Source organism: Oreochromis aureus, linkage group 9 (genome assembly GCF_013358895.1).
Source record: "Oreochromis aureus strain Israel breed Guangdong linkage group 9, ZZ_aureus, whole genome shotgun sequence".
NCBI classification, from domain to species: Eukaryota; Metazoa; Chordata; class Actinopteri; order Cichliformes; family Cichlidae; genus Oreochromis; species Oreochromis aureus.
In genome coordinates, this window is record NC_052950.1 from 37,930,578 (window position 1) to 37,943,805 (window position 13,228).

At 42.1% G+C, this 13,228-nt stretch overlaps 1 protein-coding gene across 2 annotated transcripts; it reads right to left on the reverse strand.

Moving 5' to 3' along the window:
• Positions 1-189: 189 nt before the first annotated feature.
• On the reverse strand, positions 190-11,059 carry LOC116335724 (clavesin-1). Of its 2 annotated transcripts, XM_039617260.1 has the most exons (8): positions 9,749-11,059; positions 7,244-7,930; positions 5,955-6,125; positions 5,539-5,657; positions 4,017-4,191; positions 3,819-3,929; positions 3,505-3,731; positions 190-2,795 (listed from the first exon to the last, which is right to left on the reverse strand). In XM_039617260.1, the coding sequence occupies exons 2-8, from the start codon at positions 7,340-7,342 to the stop codon at positions 2,717-2,719; spliced, it is 981 nt and encodes a 326-aa protein (XP_039473194.1). In that variant the 5' UTR covers positions 7,343-7,930; positions 9,749-11,059; the 3' UTR covers positions 190-2,716. The 2 variants fall into 2 exon arrangements, with proteins under 2 accessions (XP_039473194.1, XP_031615340.1); XM_031759480.2 differs by lacking the exon at positions 9,749-11,059 and having other exon boundaries at positions 7,244-8,031.
• Positions 11,060-13,228: the final 2,169 nt, after the last annotated feature.

Below are 13,228 nucleotides of genomic sequence, written 5' to 3' on the forward strand. Positions count from 1 at the left end.
TCTGGTTTTCTTCCATTTCTTTGTTCTTCAGCTGATCTTACAGCCGGCGGTGAAAGTGTTTGAAGGTGTGCTGGCTCTGGTTCCTCGCGCTGTGCTCCAGCACTGATCGTTCGTCTCGACTCGTCTGAGAGCCGTCACTGGATTATTTTAATCCTGAAAAGACTAAAACCTGGAGGCTGTGAAGCCTGTGCTCTCCTGCCCCGTTAGCCAGGCGTACAAACGTCACATACCTTATTATGACTAAAGAAGGAAAAAGTCGGGTTTACAGCCAAAAATCATTTAGTCTGCCCTTCAAAATAAAAGACACACTGTCAAAATAAAGCACACTGAGCAGTTTTGGTGTAAATGTTTACTTCTTTACATTCATTGAAAGGAAATACATTACGTTGGAGTCGAGTGGAGATTGAGTGTAGCCCTGATGATGAATCGTACACACTGCAAAAAAATCTGACAAAGTCACCGTTGTGTTTTTTACAAATACTCGACGGTATATTCAGAGAAAAATCATCGACCTGCACGTTGAACTGAAACCTGAATCTTCTCTGCTGCAGGAAGTGAATCGACTTCAATAATCTCAGGATAACATTTTGCCCGGTGTGTCATTTTTTTGCAGTGCAATAATACTAATAACAATAACAATAATAATAATAATAATAATATACAATCTTCAAATACATTAGATTAAAAAACAACAAACAATCTTTTCCTTCACTGCAGGAGAGGTTAAAGGTGAGAGTTTGGCATCCTGTGGTTTCTCCACAGCAAAATCATTCCATGCATGTGATCCAGTGCTTTTATTTTGAAATGCCTGTGCAAAGTGGGTGGAAATAGGTGAAACTATTCTACCAAAGTGAAGTCTCCTTTACGCCAGCCTCGCTGGCTGAGCCGCGGGAACGTTCCCGCCTGCATTTCCTTCCTTTCCTATGAAGATTTTCCCAAAGCTGCAAAAAGATTTGGCTCAAATGAAACAGTTTTCATTCATATTCAGATAAAGATCATAAAAACTAAAAGCTTATTTTCACATTCAGAGGTTTGAAGGTTGGGTTTCACCAAAAAGGATTTCCTTTAAACTCAGACACATGTTTTAATTCATTCAAAATGTTTCTTTAAAGCAGCTTTTACTGAAATTCACCACTGGGGGGCAGCAGAGCACACTCTGCATTTCAGACATCTGAACTGTAATCTGTGTCCACGCCATGAATTTAGTACTTGGTCATTTTTTTGCTCCGTGTTTGGGCTCCACCACCTCCAGAGGGAAGCATTTAGCTGTTTAGCTGCTGAGAAGCCACAGAAGCTTTTTCTTAAAGATTCAGATGTTCTGTGATGTCAAAAATAAACCCAAGATGTTCAATTATTATGTTATTAAAACACTGTTTATTTTATTCTTGATATTATTAAAGATTTCGAGTTGTTTAATTTACTATATCAGCTGTATACTGCAGCAGTAACAAATGGGTGGGTGTAAGCTTAACAGTACATTTAATAGCTACACTACAAAAATATCTGTGCTAAATATAATAACACTATGTAGATTTATAGCGATAATAAATCTTTAATGTGATCTAAAACATTTAAAAATGGATCATATGTTCGTTTTTATTTCCACTTTTACTCAGACACGTTGCAGATTTGTTCAGTGATAGAAAAACTGACTTGTGAAATTTAAATTAAGTGGCTTTTTTGTCTATTATAAAGTATATTTGCTTTTAATTTATGAAATCCCAGAAAAAATCCAGATATAACGCCGCTAATTTAATTAACTTGCACAAATGTGCGTTATTGCTCATAAAAAGCTTTTTGAGTTATGACTCGATGAATCGAGAAACACAGACATGAAGCAGCTTCAGTGTGACTCGCATATCGCTATGATGATGTTTGCCTTTTTGGATAAACAACCAAAACAATCTGAAAATAACTGCCTGCAGAACTTCCTTGAGAATAACCAAGATTTTAAGCTTCCTTCGGTATTGCAATAACCCAGCAACAGCTACCTGCACATTTATGCACACACTGGAAACATTAACTGCTAATACTGAATTCAGCTATTGGACTGATTCCATGGCAACCTTGTATTTCCTGTTTTTATCCCTGGAAGCAAAATGGGAGCTGTAGTTTCCTGTGTTAGAAAACTAAAGAACAGAAGGATTGGATTTAATGTTGTGACTGAATGTTGTCTCTGTTTAAATGAACCTTGTTGGTGCAACCCTCTTAAATCTGAATTTGATTGTAACCATTTCTTCATAGCAACGTCTTTGTGAGGTTTTACATAAAGTTTCAACTCCGTCACATTTGGCCCTTTTTGTTTGTTTGTTTCTGACTCTGTTCACAGAAACATCATCCTGTCACGTATGTGAAGTCATGAGATAAACGCACGCCGCTGGTGCACAACAGGCGATGACACACACACACACACGTTTGATTTGTGTGTTTGTGTTGCTGCTGTTTGTTGTTGTGAACATCAGGACAGATGCTGCTGGCTGGAGAGAGGCTCAGCTGAGAAGCATTAGACGGCTCAGAGACAGGTCAGACTGTGTGTGTGTGTGTGTGTGTGTGTGTCTGTGTGTGTGTGTGTGTGTGTGTGTGCTGTTCAGGAAGTTCACTGTCAGAGTTCAGATCAACAGGACGGGAGGACAAAACACCAGCTTAATCCACAGCTGCTCCTGAGTGTGTGTTGACGTGGATGTTGTGTGTGTACACTCTGTGTGTGTGTGTGTGTTCAGTCCAGGGCCAGTAGCGGTGTGCTGGTCTCTCTGTCCGTCTGTCGCAGAGTTCCTGGTTCCACCGCCGACTGAGACCTGAAACACAAACTCCTCCCATCAGATGAACAGCACACAGACTGTATATGAAAGATGGACATCCCACTGATTCAGCAAGCTAACAGACAACAAACTGTATATATACATATATATATGTATATATACATACATATATAGCACTAATTCACAACCACTGTGGATAACATATATGTATAATTCACAGCTACAGTGCTGTAGCTGCTGGATTGCAGTTCCTCATGCCGTGGGCGGAGCACCCAGCTTCACAGCGCTGTGTATTTACACTCTGTGGATGAAGCAGCTTGTTAAGATGGCAGCAGGTTAAAGCCTTGGCTGAGCTGCAGAAGCTTTTTAGATTTAAAATGAGGCCGTGTCGTCCGTAACTTCTTAAGATCGACCCAGTGACCCATCGATGGCGAGGGTTTGGGAGCGTGGCGTGCACCTTTCTACAGATTTATCTGTTTAAAAACACTGAGCTAAGAAACATTTTACAAGAACATCAGAATAAATGTATCAGACCTACTTTGAACTGTAACAGTTTCTAGTTTCTGTGAGTTTTAGTTCATGTTGTGAAGCATCAGATTTCAGTTAGATTGTGTTTCTTTGCTTTCGTTGTGTAGTGTGTGTGGTCAGATTTGTGTTTTTCTGTTTTGAGTTCAGGTTCTGTAAATGTTTCAAGAAAGAAATCAAATATTTAACTTCCTCCATCTGCCCCTTCGCTCATCCTCACCTCTTCATCATGTCCTTGTCTCCTCCTCCTCCTCCACAGTTCTCCCTGACGTGCAGGGCATCGTAGGTGAGGGTGTACTCGGTCTCGTCATTGTAGTCGGGTCCCAGCAGCGTTCGTGCCCAGATGCCCATATCGTACGGCGGCAGCGTCCCGCCGAACTCGGATGGCAAACACTCGGGATGGATGAGCTGGTGGAGCGAGTTCAGGTTGTTGCCGTGGAGAAAGATCTGAGGAGAGCGAGCAGAGACGAGAAGCTTAACCTCGTAAGCTCTGTCATTAGTGTCAGAATTACAGGCGCAGGAACTCTTGCTCACCCTCTTCCTGGTCTTGTCTTTGAGGAACGGCTTGATGATGGTGTACATGGCGTGAATATACCAGGGCTGATTCACAAAATGGATTCCTCCAAAGCGAGCCGGGAAACTGTCCTGAGGAACGGAGAGCAGAGCAGGTCGTTTCACATTGTCTTCAATGTGAACCTCCCAGAGAGAGAAGAGGACGGGGGGCGGAGTTACCTGGAGGCCTTCTATGGCCAGTTTGAGGATGTTGGGCGTGAGCTTGGAGGCCTGTTTGAAGGAGAAGTTGCTCCAGTCGATGATGAGGATGAAGCCGTTGATCTGGAGCTCCGGGTTTTCTATCAGGACCTCCAGAGAGAGCAGGATAGCCCGCAGGATGTCAGTGAAGGAGTTCCTGTCAGAGGGAGGCGTGGGTGTTAATCAGCAGCTGATCGATGGCTGCGGAGAGCGTGACGGCCCTTTAACCACAGCTCCGAGCTCTATTTTAGTCGGAGCAGTGACTCAGGATTCGCCTCTTTGTGTTTTGGATCAATGCGGTGACGGATGAGCGTGTGTGGGTGCGCACGTCCATCACGGCGAGTCTGGGCCTCGCTTTGAGATTTGCAAAGATTTACAGACTGAAGCACCGCTTTTATTTTGAAAATCAAAACAGTGTACCTGGAGAGAGACCCTGCAAACCTGAGCTCTTTTCATCGTGTTTGCACCTTCGAAACAAAACTTTGACATCAGCTTCTGTCGGGTTTGACGGTCAGTGTTTGAGTGAAGCTGTGCAGACAAAAGATTTTCATTTTGATTCAGTTTCAGCGCCGGCGTGCTGCGCACCGCTTTACCTCATACTGCAGAGCACTTCACAATGCACCCAAGGTAAAGAGCCTCCAACATTCAACAATCAGGTGAATTACACAAATCAATGTAATGAATATTTAATGCAGTGCTGGAACTCAACGGCGCTGTCCATCACTTTGTACCTGACGGCTACGTGCTACCAAGTCACATGTCAACAGCATGGTGCTCTCTCATTGGTGCTTGCTTCAACTGCTCTCTTAAGTTTATCTACAGGTCGCTGGTGTTTTTCCAAATGTGTTTGAAATGCAAAACCCCGCAGGTGTCCTTTAATAAAAACAGATTGAAAAGTTTAATAGTAATTTTACAGCATCTATTTGCTTTATCACCTGCTACCATTGTTTGTCTTTAATCTGCTTCAATCCAACAAGATTTTCCTTGGATAACTGCAGCCACGTTATCATGGTGCACAGAGACAGAATAGACACTCGTTTTTGGTTTTCAGAGAAGAGTTTAAATGAAGGTGTTCCATCAAAGTGGAGGCAGGTGGTTTTCTCCTGTTAACCTGCGAGCAGGATGATGTAACTTCATGCTGAATTTAAGGAATTGTTGGACCAATAAACTGGGAGAAAACCAGCACAGGTTTCAGGAATGTTTAAAAAGGTGTTGATCTTTTTGAAAATGAATGAGACAAAATCCTTCAAGTTTCACAGGAAACAGAAAACAACCCAGGTCAGAGTTATGTCAGGAATTAACCCAAACATCATATCCTCTGAAATTAATCAGTATACTGTGAAGATTAGAAATCACGTTAAACTCGTTTTTCAGACTGTTTCAAAGAAATCAGCTCTGCTGTGACAGACTGCACAATGTTGTTCCAGCTCTCGCCCTCAACAAAAGAATATGTTTATCCACATATGTACATATATGTGTGTGTGTGTGTGTGTGTGTGTTTCACCTGCTCTGGTCCCAGTTGGAAGCAAACAGGATGAGGATTTTCCGACCGTGCTGATCCGGAGTCTCCAGCACGCCCGGGAATCCGTCCATCAGCGCTCGCTTAATGCCCGGGTCATCCACCTGACAACAAACGTGTACACGTGTTAGAGCAGCCAAGCGTCGGTGTTTCACTTCAGCAACATTCACATCGCACAAAGCAGCCCCCCCCCCCCAAAAGAAGAAAAAACTGTTTCAACTGCATGAATAAGACCAAGAACGCCTTTCTCAGCTCATCAGGGTGTGAATATTTCTCTGTGGACATGAGGACAGAGATCCTCTGCAGGGGTTACAGTTTTCCCCCTGGTCAGGGACAACACAGCAGATACGACTCCTGAAAAAGACAGTTGATGGCTTGTTGTTGAAAACACAGAATCGGACCTTGAAGCTCTGGAACATGTCGAGGTTCTGCTGTCTGAACTGGAAGTACTGGGCCAGCAGCCTGAAGGTTTCCATCTGGTCGAACTTTCTGGCTCGGAGGAAGCGAAGGATGAAGTCGTCGTCCGTCCGCAGGAAACCGATGTCCGGCCTCGTCACGATCATGTCCCGAACCTTTAACAGACAGACAGGAAGTCAGAAAAACATCACAAAAGACTCGTTTAATAAAACAGAAAACAGGAACAAACGTGACGCAGACTCGTTACTCATCAATAAAACGCAGCAGAGACACCGATCACATGACTTTAAAGGACGTTTGTTTATGTAAGTGAATTATATTAATTTAATCGTCATCATGCTTCATTCATTCTCTGTCTCTGCATGTTTTCTGACTTATTTTTGGTCACAAAGTGTCAAACTTCAGTCATAAATTTGACGTCTTGACCTTAGAAACATTTAAATTTCCTCTGTGAAGGGAAAACTGAAAGAAAATTAAATGTAATGTCTGTTTCAATCCATCAGCTAGTTTTACGTGAGTAATACTAACTGATGTGTGAAGAGGTGACGGTGCTGATTCTCCCGTCATGAAACCAGTGCAGGTAAAATAACAGACTAGCAGTTCCAACAATGCTCCAGCTGTTAGTGTGACGAGAAACGTCTGTAAACTGTCAGCAGTGACCCCACACCACCGAAGAAGAAGCTATCAGCAGGGGCATGTAAACTTAGTTTAGTTTTGCCTCCCGAGTGTTTCCTGTGTATTCAGGTTGTCAGGTCTTCAGTGTTACATGTTCCTCTGCTTTTATTTTGACAGTCACGTGTCGCTTATGTCTTCCGTTTAGTTTTGTTTTCCCAGCTGTCTCCGCTCTGCCCTGATTACCCTTGTGTGTGTGTTTAGAGTTGCAGTGTGCCTCTGTTAACCTTACGTGTTCGTGTTTGGGACTCCATGCCATTCTGGAGGTTGCTGGTAACGAGCATGTTGTACCAAAAACCTCCTTTTATTGCTTTTGTTGCTGCAGTTGCCTGTAAATTACTGCAAGCAACCAAAGCAATCAGGAGGTTTTGTGTGCAGCAAGAACAGAGAAACCTCGTGCAACTACTTGCAGCTGGTTGGGGAAAACTCTTCCCTAGCAACCAGTGGTTGCTTAGGGTCACCAGCTGGTCTCTACACCTGTGTGACTGAGGCGTGATGGAGGAGTGTGGTGGAAGTGACTTGCAGATACAGCATCACCTGAGGTTTGTCTGACTCTGCAGACCGGCCTGATCTGACTCAGGTGTGTGGTGCAGCCGTGTACCTGCTGGATGTCCTGGTGCAGAGTGTCCGGGTTCTCGTTCAGCTCCAGTCGAGCTTTCTCCGTCGTCTCTGAGCTCAGGCCGGCGTGTAGGTGAGACATTGTGGGGTCTCCCTCTGGATCAGCTCCCGATGCCCAAAATGGTTTGCCCACCCTCTGACCAGGTGTCCGAGCACTTCCTTCAGTCCAGTCTTAAAGAGTAACACCTGCAGGATGGTTAGTGTGCCCTTTGTGTCAGTAACACAATCGTATTTGCTGTGCGTTTGTGACGTGTGATGTCAGATTTCAGCTAAAGGACGAGAAGCACTTTGATCCTTTCCTGTGAGCAGAAGACAATCATGTGTATGTTGCACAATCTGCCGCTGCAGCTTATAGACGGACAATCATCACCGCTGTCTTCCTTTACATCGTCGGCTCTCGGGAAGCTGAAAGTCCTCAAAGTCCAGAAAGTCCTCTAACCTTTGGGCAGAAAAAAACACCAGCTTTTGGATTTTGCTGCTGTTTCCGTCCTAATTCTCCTTCCTGTCGACATCCCGCCTCCTCCTGCTGTCCATCATGGTTCTTTCAGGTTTCATCCGGTCACGTCGCTGAATCTCTGCTCTGTCATGGTGAAGCCACTTGCGACGAAAAGTCCTGCTGTTCTGCAGTCGGTAAAGACGAACACTCGACGGTCAGTCGGGCCTCCTCAGCCTGGGAGAGGGGACAGATGGAGAGGACATGAAAGTGGCTTTAAAGTCATCAACGAGTGAAGTCACTGAAGATCAGAGTTCTGCACACAACCGAGGGCTTGTTCCTCCACCACCTCCTACACACAGCCGGTGGAGGCTTCAGTATGTCTAAACTAGAGTTCAGACATACTGAAAATGACACCACAGAGCTAAAAAATGAGGCCGAAACTGAAAGCTGCATTTCTTCTGGTGGCCAGCAGATGGCGACTCCTGGATGCAGAGAGACTTGCGGTGCTACAGAAGTCAATGAGAAAACACCCCTCACCCCCCCCCTCTGTGAACTCCGTCCTGATGAGATCATGGCTCAAGCTTCAGCTCTTACTGGATAAATGTGGGTTTACTGTGGGCTGCAGTGGGCTGCAGTGGGCTTACCCACAGATAAGTGTTTGATAAGGGTTTGACCAGCCCCCACACCCCCACAGTTCGCCCACACCCACCCACTGTGGGCCTGCACAGGCATGTTTGCTGGTCAGAGCTACAGATATGTGAAAGTGGATGTTCACAGCTGCTCCTGCTGTTCTATAATCAGTAAAAATATCAGCTACATTTCTTATTGCAGAAATAAAAATACGGCCCAGGGGCCATAACCGGGTCACAAAAGGGTCCAACCCGGTCCCCTGTAAGGAGGGAATCCATGCAGGATGTGTTCGAAGAGCTTAAGTTAACCCGTCTGTTAAATGAATGTGAGCCAGAAGTCTGAATGGAGGCTGGGCTTACAGCCTTCATACAGACAAAGACGCCGCCATGACGCGCCGTCACTGCCAAAGGAAAGCTCCTTTTTTTAATCACACATCAAACATGAACTTCCTGTTTGTTCACTGCAGACGAGCCTTTAAAAAACTGAGAATCAAGAGTTTTTTCAGTGTTAGTATTTCAGTAAATATCAGAGAAATGTCATGTCACCATTTCATTGTAAAGATTTAATTTTTCTGCTTTCATTCATTATTTTATGGGCTCGTTCGTCTGTACTGCAGCATTTATTATTATTATTATCTGATAATTCTTTCTCTCTTCTTTCTTTGTCTCATTTTAATCATCGATGATTTTTAAATATTTTTTAACAAGTTTAACATGTTTCTGATTTTAATTTTTTTAATTTTCTTGATTCTTTTGGTGTATTTAGCATCTATTTTGAATTTCATGCTTTATTATTTTTGTTACTTCGGACTCAGTTCCTTAAAGTGCAGTTTTTCGATTTATTTATTACAAGTTTTTATTTATTTTTTATTTTTTATTCTCATTTTTATTGAAGAGTCTTTATCTCGACATATTTTTTAGATTTTTATTTTATTTTATGCAGTTTCGTTGTCTCCAAATGTCTCGACATTTTTGTAAAAATTACTTTTATTATTATTTTTATTACAGTTTGGTTTTCTGTATTTTTTTATCGTCTTAATGTTCTTCTTTTCTTCGATGCTTCCTATTTTGCGCCCTGTTTCCTTCTTTTCTGTGCTCCTCTGTCTTTATTTCTAATTTCACGCAGGGGGTTGCTGCCTGCAGATGACCCTGTGCTCTGGCCCGTAGACCCTCCACCCCCCTCTCCACCCAGCTGTCTCCATCTGCCGCGGCATTAATCGCGTCCGGCTCACAGTCTGTGGTCCTAACGTGAAGGCAGGAGCTGCCAGAGGCTCCTGGAACATCTGGCACATCTGCAGCAGTTTCCTGATGTTTGAGGCTCGTGCGCAGGCTCAAAGTGACCCTCCGCGTGCTCAGGCTGCAGGTGGAAACCTGAAACACCACAGAGGACGCGCTCACCCGCATTTTAAAGGGAATTACTCACAGAGCTTCCGGCAGAGCTGCTGCTGGTTCAATCCCGGCCGTCCTGACTGGCCCGACGGCCCTCCGGCGGTGGTGCTGATGCTGAGGACGGAGGAGGAGGAGGAGGCCATCGGACAAAAGAGATCTCCGTTAGAGCCCAACCGGAAACAAACCGACATGAAATAAAACGGCACGCGCGGCTCTAAAAGGAATGAGCGCGTGCTCGTGCATCATGAGGAGGAAGAGGAGTAGGAGGAGGTGCGTTTCCACTTTGTGCTCCGACAGAAGACGTCAGGATGCTCCCACACTGTCATTCCTCAGGCATGAACCGCACCGCTTCCGGTCAGAACTTTCAAAATAAAACTGACTGACCCTGACGTGAAGCGTTTCAAACCTGTGCTGATGACCTTCATCTGTGAACCTTCTAATCTGGCCCCGCCCCCTCACTCCCAACATCAGAGTATTAGGTTAGGCCAAACTGGCCATCGTGTGCGTCATGTGGACCCACTGACTCCTCAGTGTCACATTTTAACTTGCGAGTCTTTGGGGTTTGGCTCACTGCTGCAGCCTCTGGTGGACATCAGAGGAACTGCAGTTTTTGCTATTTTGCTAAAACCTGCGCTTTAGGCAGTCAGCTCAGCTTAGCATGTTGTTGCTGATGAGACCAGCTTCCTGGCTTGAACCCTCTTTTTTTCTCTGATTGTGGAGGAACGGTGCTTCATTTAGCCGTTCATTTCGTTTGGCCAATTAACTCAGCTGGTTAGCGCGCGGTGCTAATAATACCAAGGTCATGGGTTCAAGCCCCATACTGGCCACAGAGCTTCAAATTCTTCAAAGGTGGAGTTACTTACATGAGGGCGTCAGTGCTGCTCTAAACAAAGAGGGATTATATTTAGAGAGTTTATGGTGCAGGCTGCTTTCTCTGACATCAGCTTCCTCAGCATATCAACACTTTACTGTTTTGATTATTTTAACTGTTTTAGAAAGCTGCTTTTAAATTATGCACGAGTGAAAATAACAATTTTTATTTCACAGAGTATTTTTAACTTTTTTTATCTGTATTATTTAAACTTTCAGGCTTACCTTACAGTTTTAATTACCTTTCTTTGTTGAGTGCTGGGTTTAAAGTTTTACCTATATTTTGTTTTTATAAAGCATTAGATTTGTGGTTTGTTGACCTGTGACAACTTTACAAAAACATTCAGGTCCTGTTCATAGACAGTTGTTCTTCTTTTAAAGGATCTAGATGAATATCAAACTTAGATTTGAATTAATTAATGTTTTATTTGTTTTATTTAACACTTTGTTTGTCGCATCATAATGATCACATACTTTAAACATAACAATTTATTAATTTTGATAACTGACTTTTAACCGTTAGTATCAAAAATCACAATTAATCTACGGTTAATGAAACAATTATATTATAGGCATCTGATATATTAAAATTAGTATTATTTGCAGGCTACACAAATATTTTTTGTTCTGGGGGAAATCTAAAGGAGCTGCTGGATACAATTACTTCAGAAATGTGCAAAATTAAAAAACGGTTTAAAAAAACCCAAACTATCACTAAATCTAAGTAAAACTAAAATAGTCTTATTTGGGAATTCCCTTAGAAATGCACAAGTGCAGATTCATATAGATGGTGTGGAAATTGAAAGAGTACTTGAACATAAGTTTCTTGGTGTGATTATAGATTATAAATTAAACTGGAAGTCTCATATAAATCATATACATAACAAAATTTCAAGAAGTGTTTCAATCTTGAGTAAAGTAAAACAGATTCTGGACCACAAATCACTCCATATTCTCTATTGTTCCCTGATTGCACCGTATTTGCATTACTGTGCAGGGGTTTGGGGCAATACTTACAAATGTTCACTATCAATAATCTTTATATTACAAAAAACGGCCATAAGTATACTGCATAAAACTGGTTAAAGAGATCATACAAATCCACTATTCTTAAAATCAAAAATTCTAAAATTTACAGATCTGGTTCATTTTCTCACTGCACAAATAAATAACCTGCTTCCTGACAATATTCTAAAACTATTTTCTAAAAGGGAACGGGGATACAATTTGAGGGGGGAATTAAATTTAAAGCATCCTTGTATCCGTACAATATTAAAAAGTTTTTGCATCTCTGTGTGTGGAGTGAAGCTGTGGAACAGACTAAGTAAAGATATGAAGCAATGTCCGAGCACGGCGCAGTTTAAACAGCGGTTTAAGGATGTGGTTTTTACAGGGTACAGGGAGGAGGTAGAGATTTGATAGGGTGTTCTTGTCCAGTATTTTCATGTGTGTGCGGGTACACGGGTATGTTGGGTATATATATCTGTAGGTTGTGTATCCTTTCAGGTGTTACTGAGGTTATTGAAAATGTGTATATGTGTTTATGTGTATATATGTATGTATGGATAGATAGAAAGATATATACATATAATTAATAAATTAAAAAAATACACGTAACATATAATGTAATTGTAAGGAGGTATTTCTGTAGTCTATTGATTACTAGATAGTGGAAAGGGGGTGGGATTAAATAAGCTTATGTTTCTTCCTGCTCATTTTTGAAGATGAAAGTTATTCGTAGTATTGGTTGCTCCTTTTCCTTTTGTTTTGCTTTGTTTGTTTGTCTCTTTTTAATTCTATGTTGTTGTACTTTTTCAACATGTTCAAAATAAAGATTTAATCAATCAATCAAACAATTATCTTTCCTGCAACAAATAAAAACGATTATTTTATCAAATTTTCTGATTTAGTCTCATTTTTTGCTTTTATTTTTAAGTCCCACTCGGACGGCTTCCGGTTTTGTTAATGTAAACACCGCGTGACTTTACACACCTGTGACAGCGAAGCGCGTTCGCGAGTCAACCTGGACAGATTGTAGGTCGTGCGCGCAGCCGCACAGGCTGAACGCGCATGCGGAACAGATGATGAAGCTTTCAAATACGTCATTTTTTATTTTATTTCACATCGAAAATTTCACCTTTCACACCACACACGTGCTAACATATAATTTTCAATATAAAGATTAATAATAATCTTTGTAATTGATTTACCTCTTTGATTGATTGTTAACATTTTTTTTATTATATTATAAAAAGTTTCACCTTTAATCTTCTTTTGACTGATTTCTTTTTAATACGCGGTTCATTCAGGAGGGCACTGATGCGTTTCCAGCCCAGCTGAGAGATGTAATCTGTCCAGGGTGTCCCGGGTCTGCTCCGGGCGCACGTCCGAAGATATTCGGAGACCAGTTTACCCAGTTTGCCTGGGACAAGATTACTGGGTTGGATTGTGATATGTGCTAGGTGATGGTAAACGGTGGTTAAATTACCGGCTATTGAGGCTAAATCATTTATTTGTCTTTTATTTTATTATCATATAATAAATGAAAGAATGAAAAAGAAAATAACATATTAAAAGTAGAATATATCGAGAAAATAATACATTAATGGAAAAAAGCTTGATTTGTCTTACTTTTTAAATAAAT

What these genes read in the sequence shown, in the direction of transcription:
- LOC116335724 (XM_039617260.1), bottom strand. Translation starts at nt 7,342, where the DNA reads ATGTCTCACCTACACGCCGGCCTGAGCTCAGAGACGACGGAGAAAGCT. An exon ending in TGCACCAGGACATCCAGCAG is followed by an intron (nt 6,126 to 7,243) that starts GTACACGGCTGC and finishes TGTCTGTTAAAG; the next exon opens with GTTCGGGACATGATCGTGAC. An exon ending in GACAAGGACATGATGAAGAG is followed by an intron (nt 2,796 to 3,504) that starts GTGAGGATGAGC and finishes TTTGTGTTTCAG; the next exon opens with GTCTCAGTCGGCGGTGGAAC.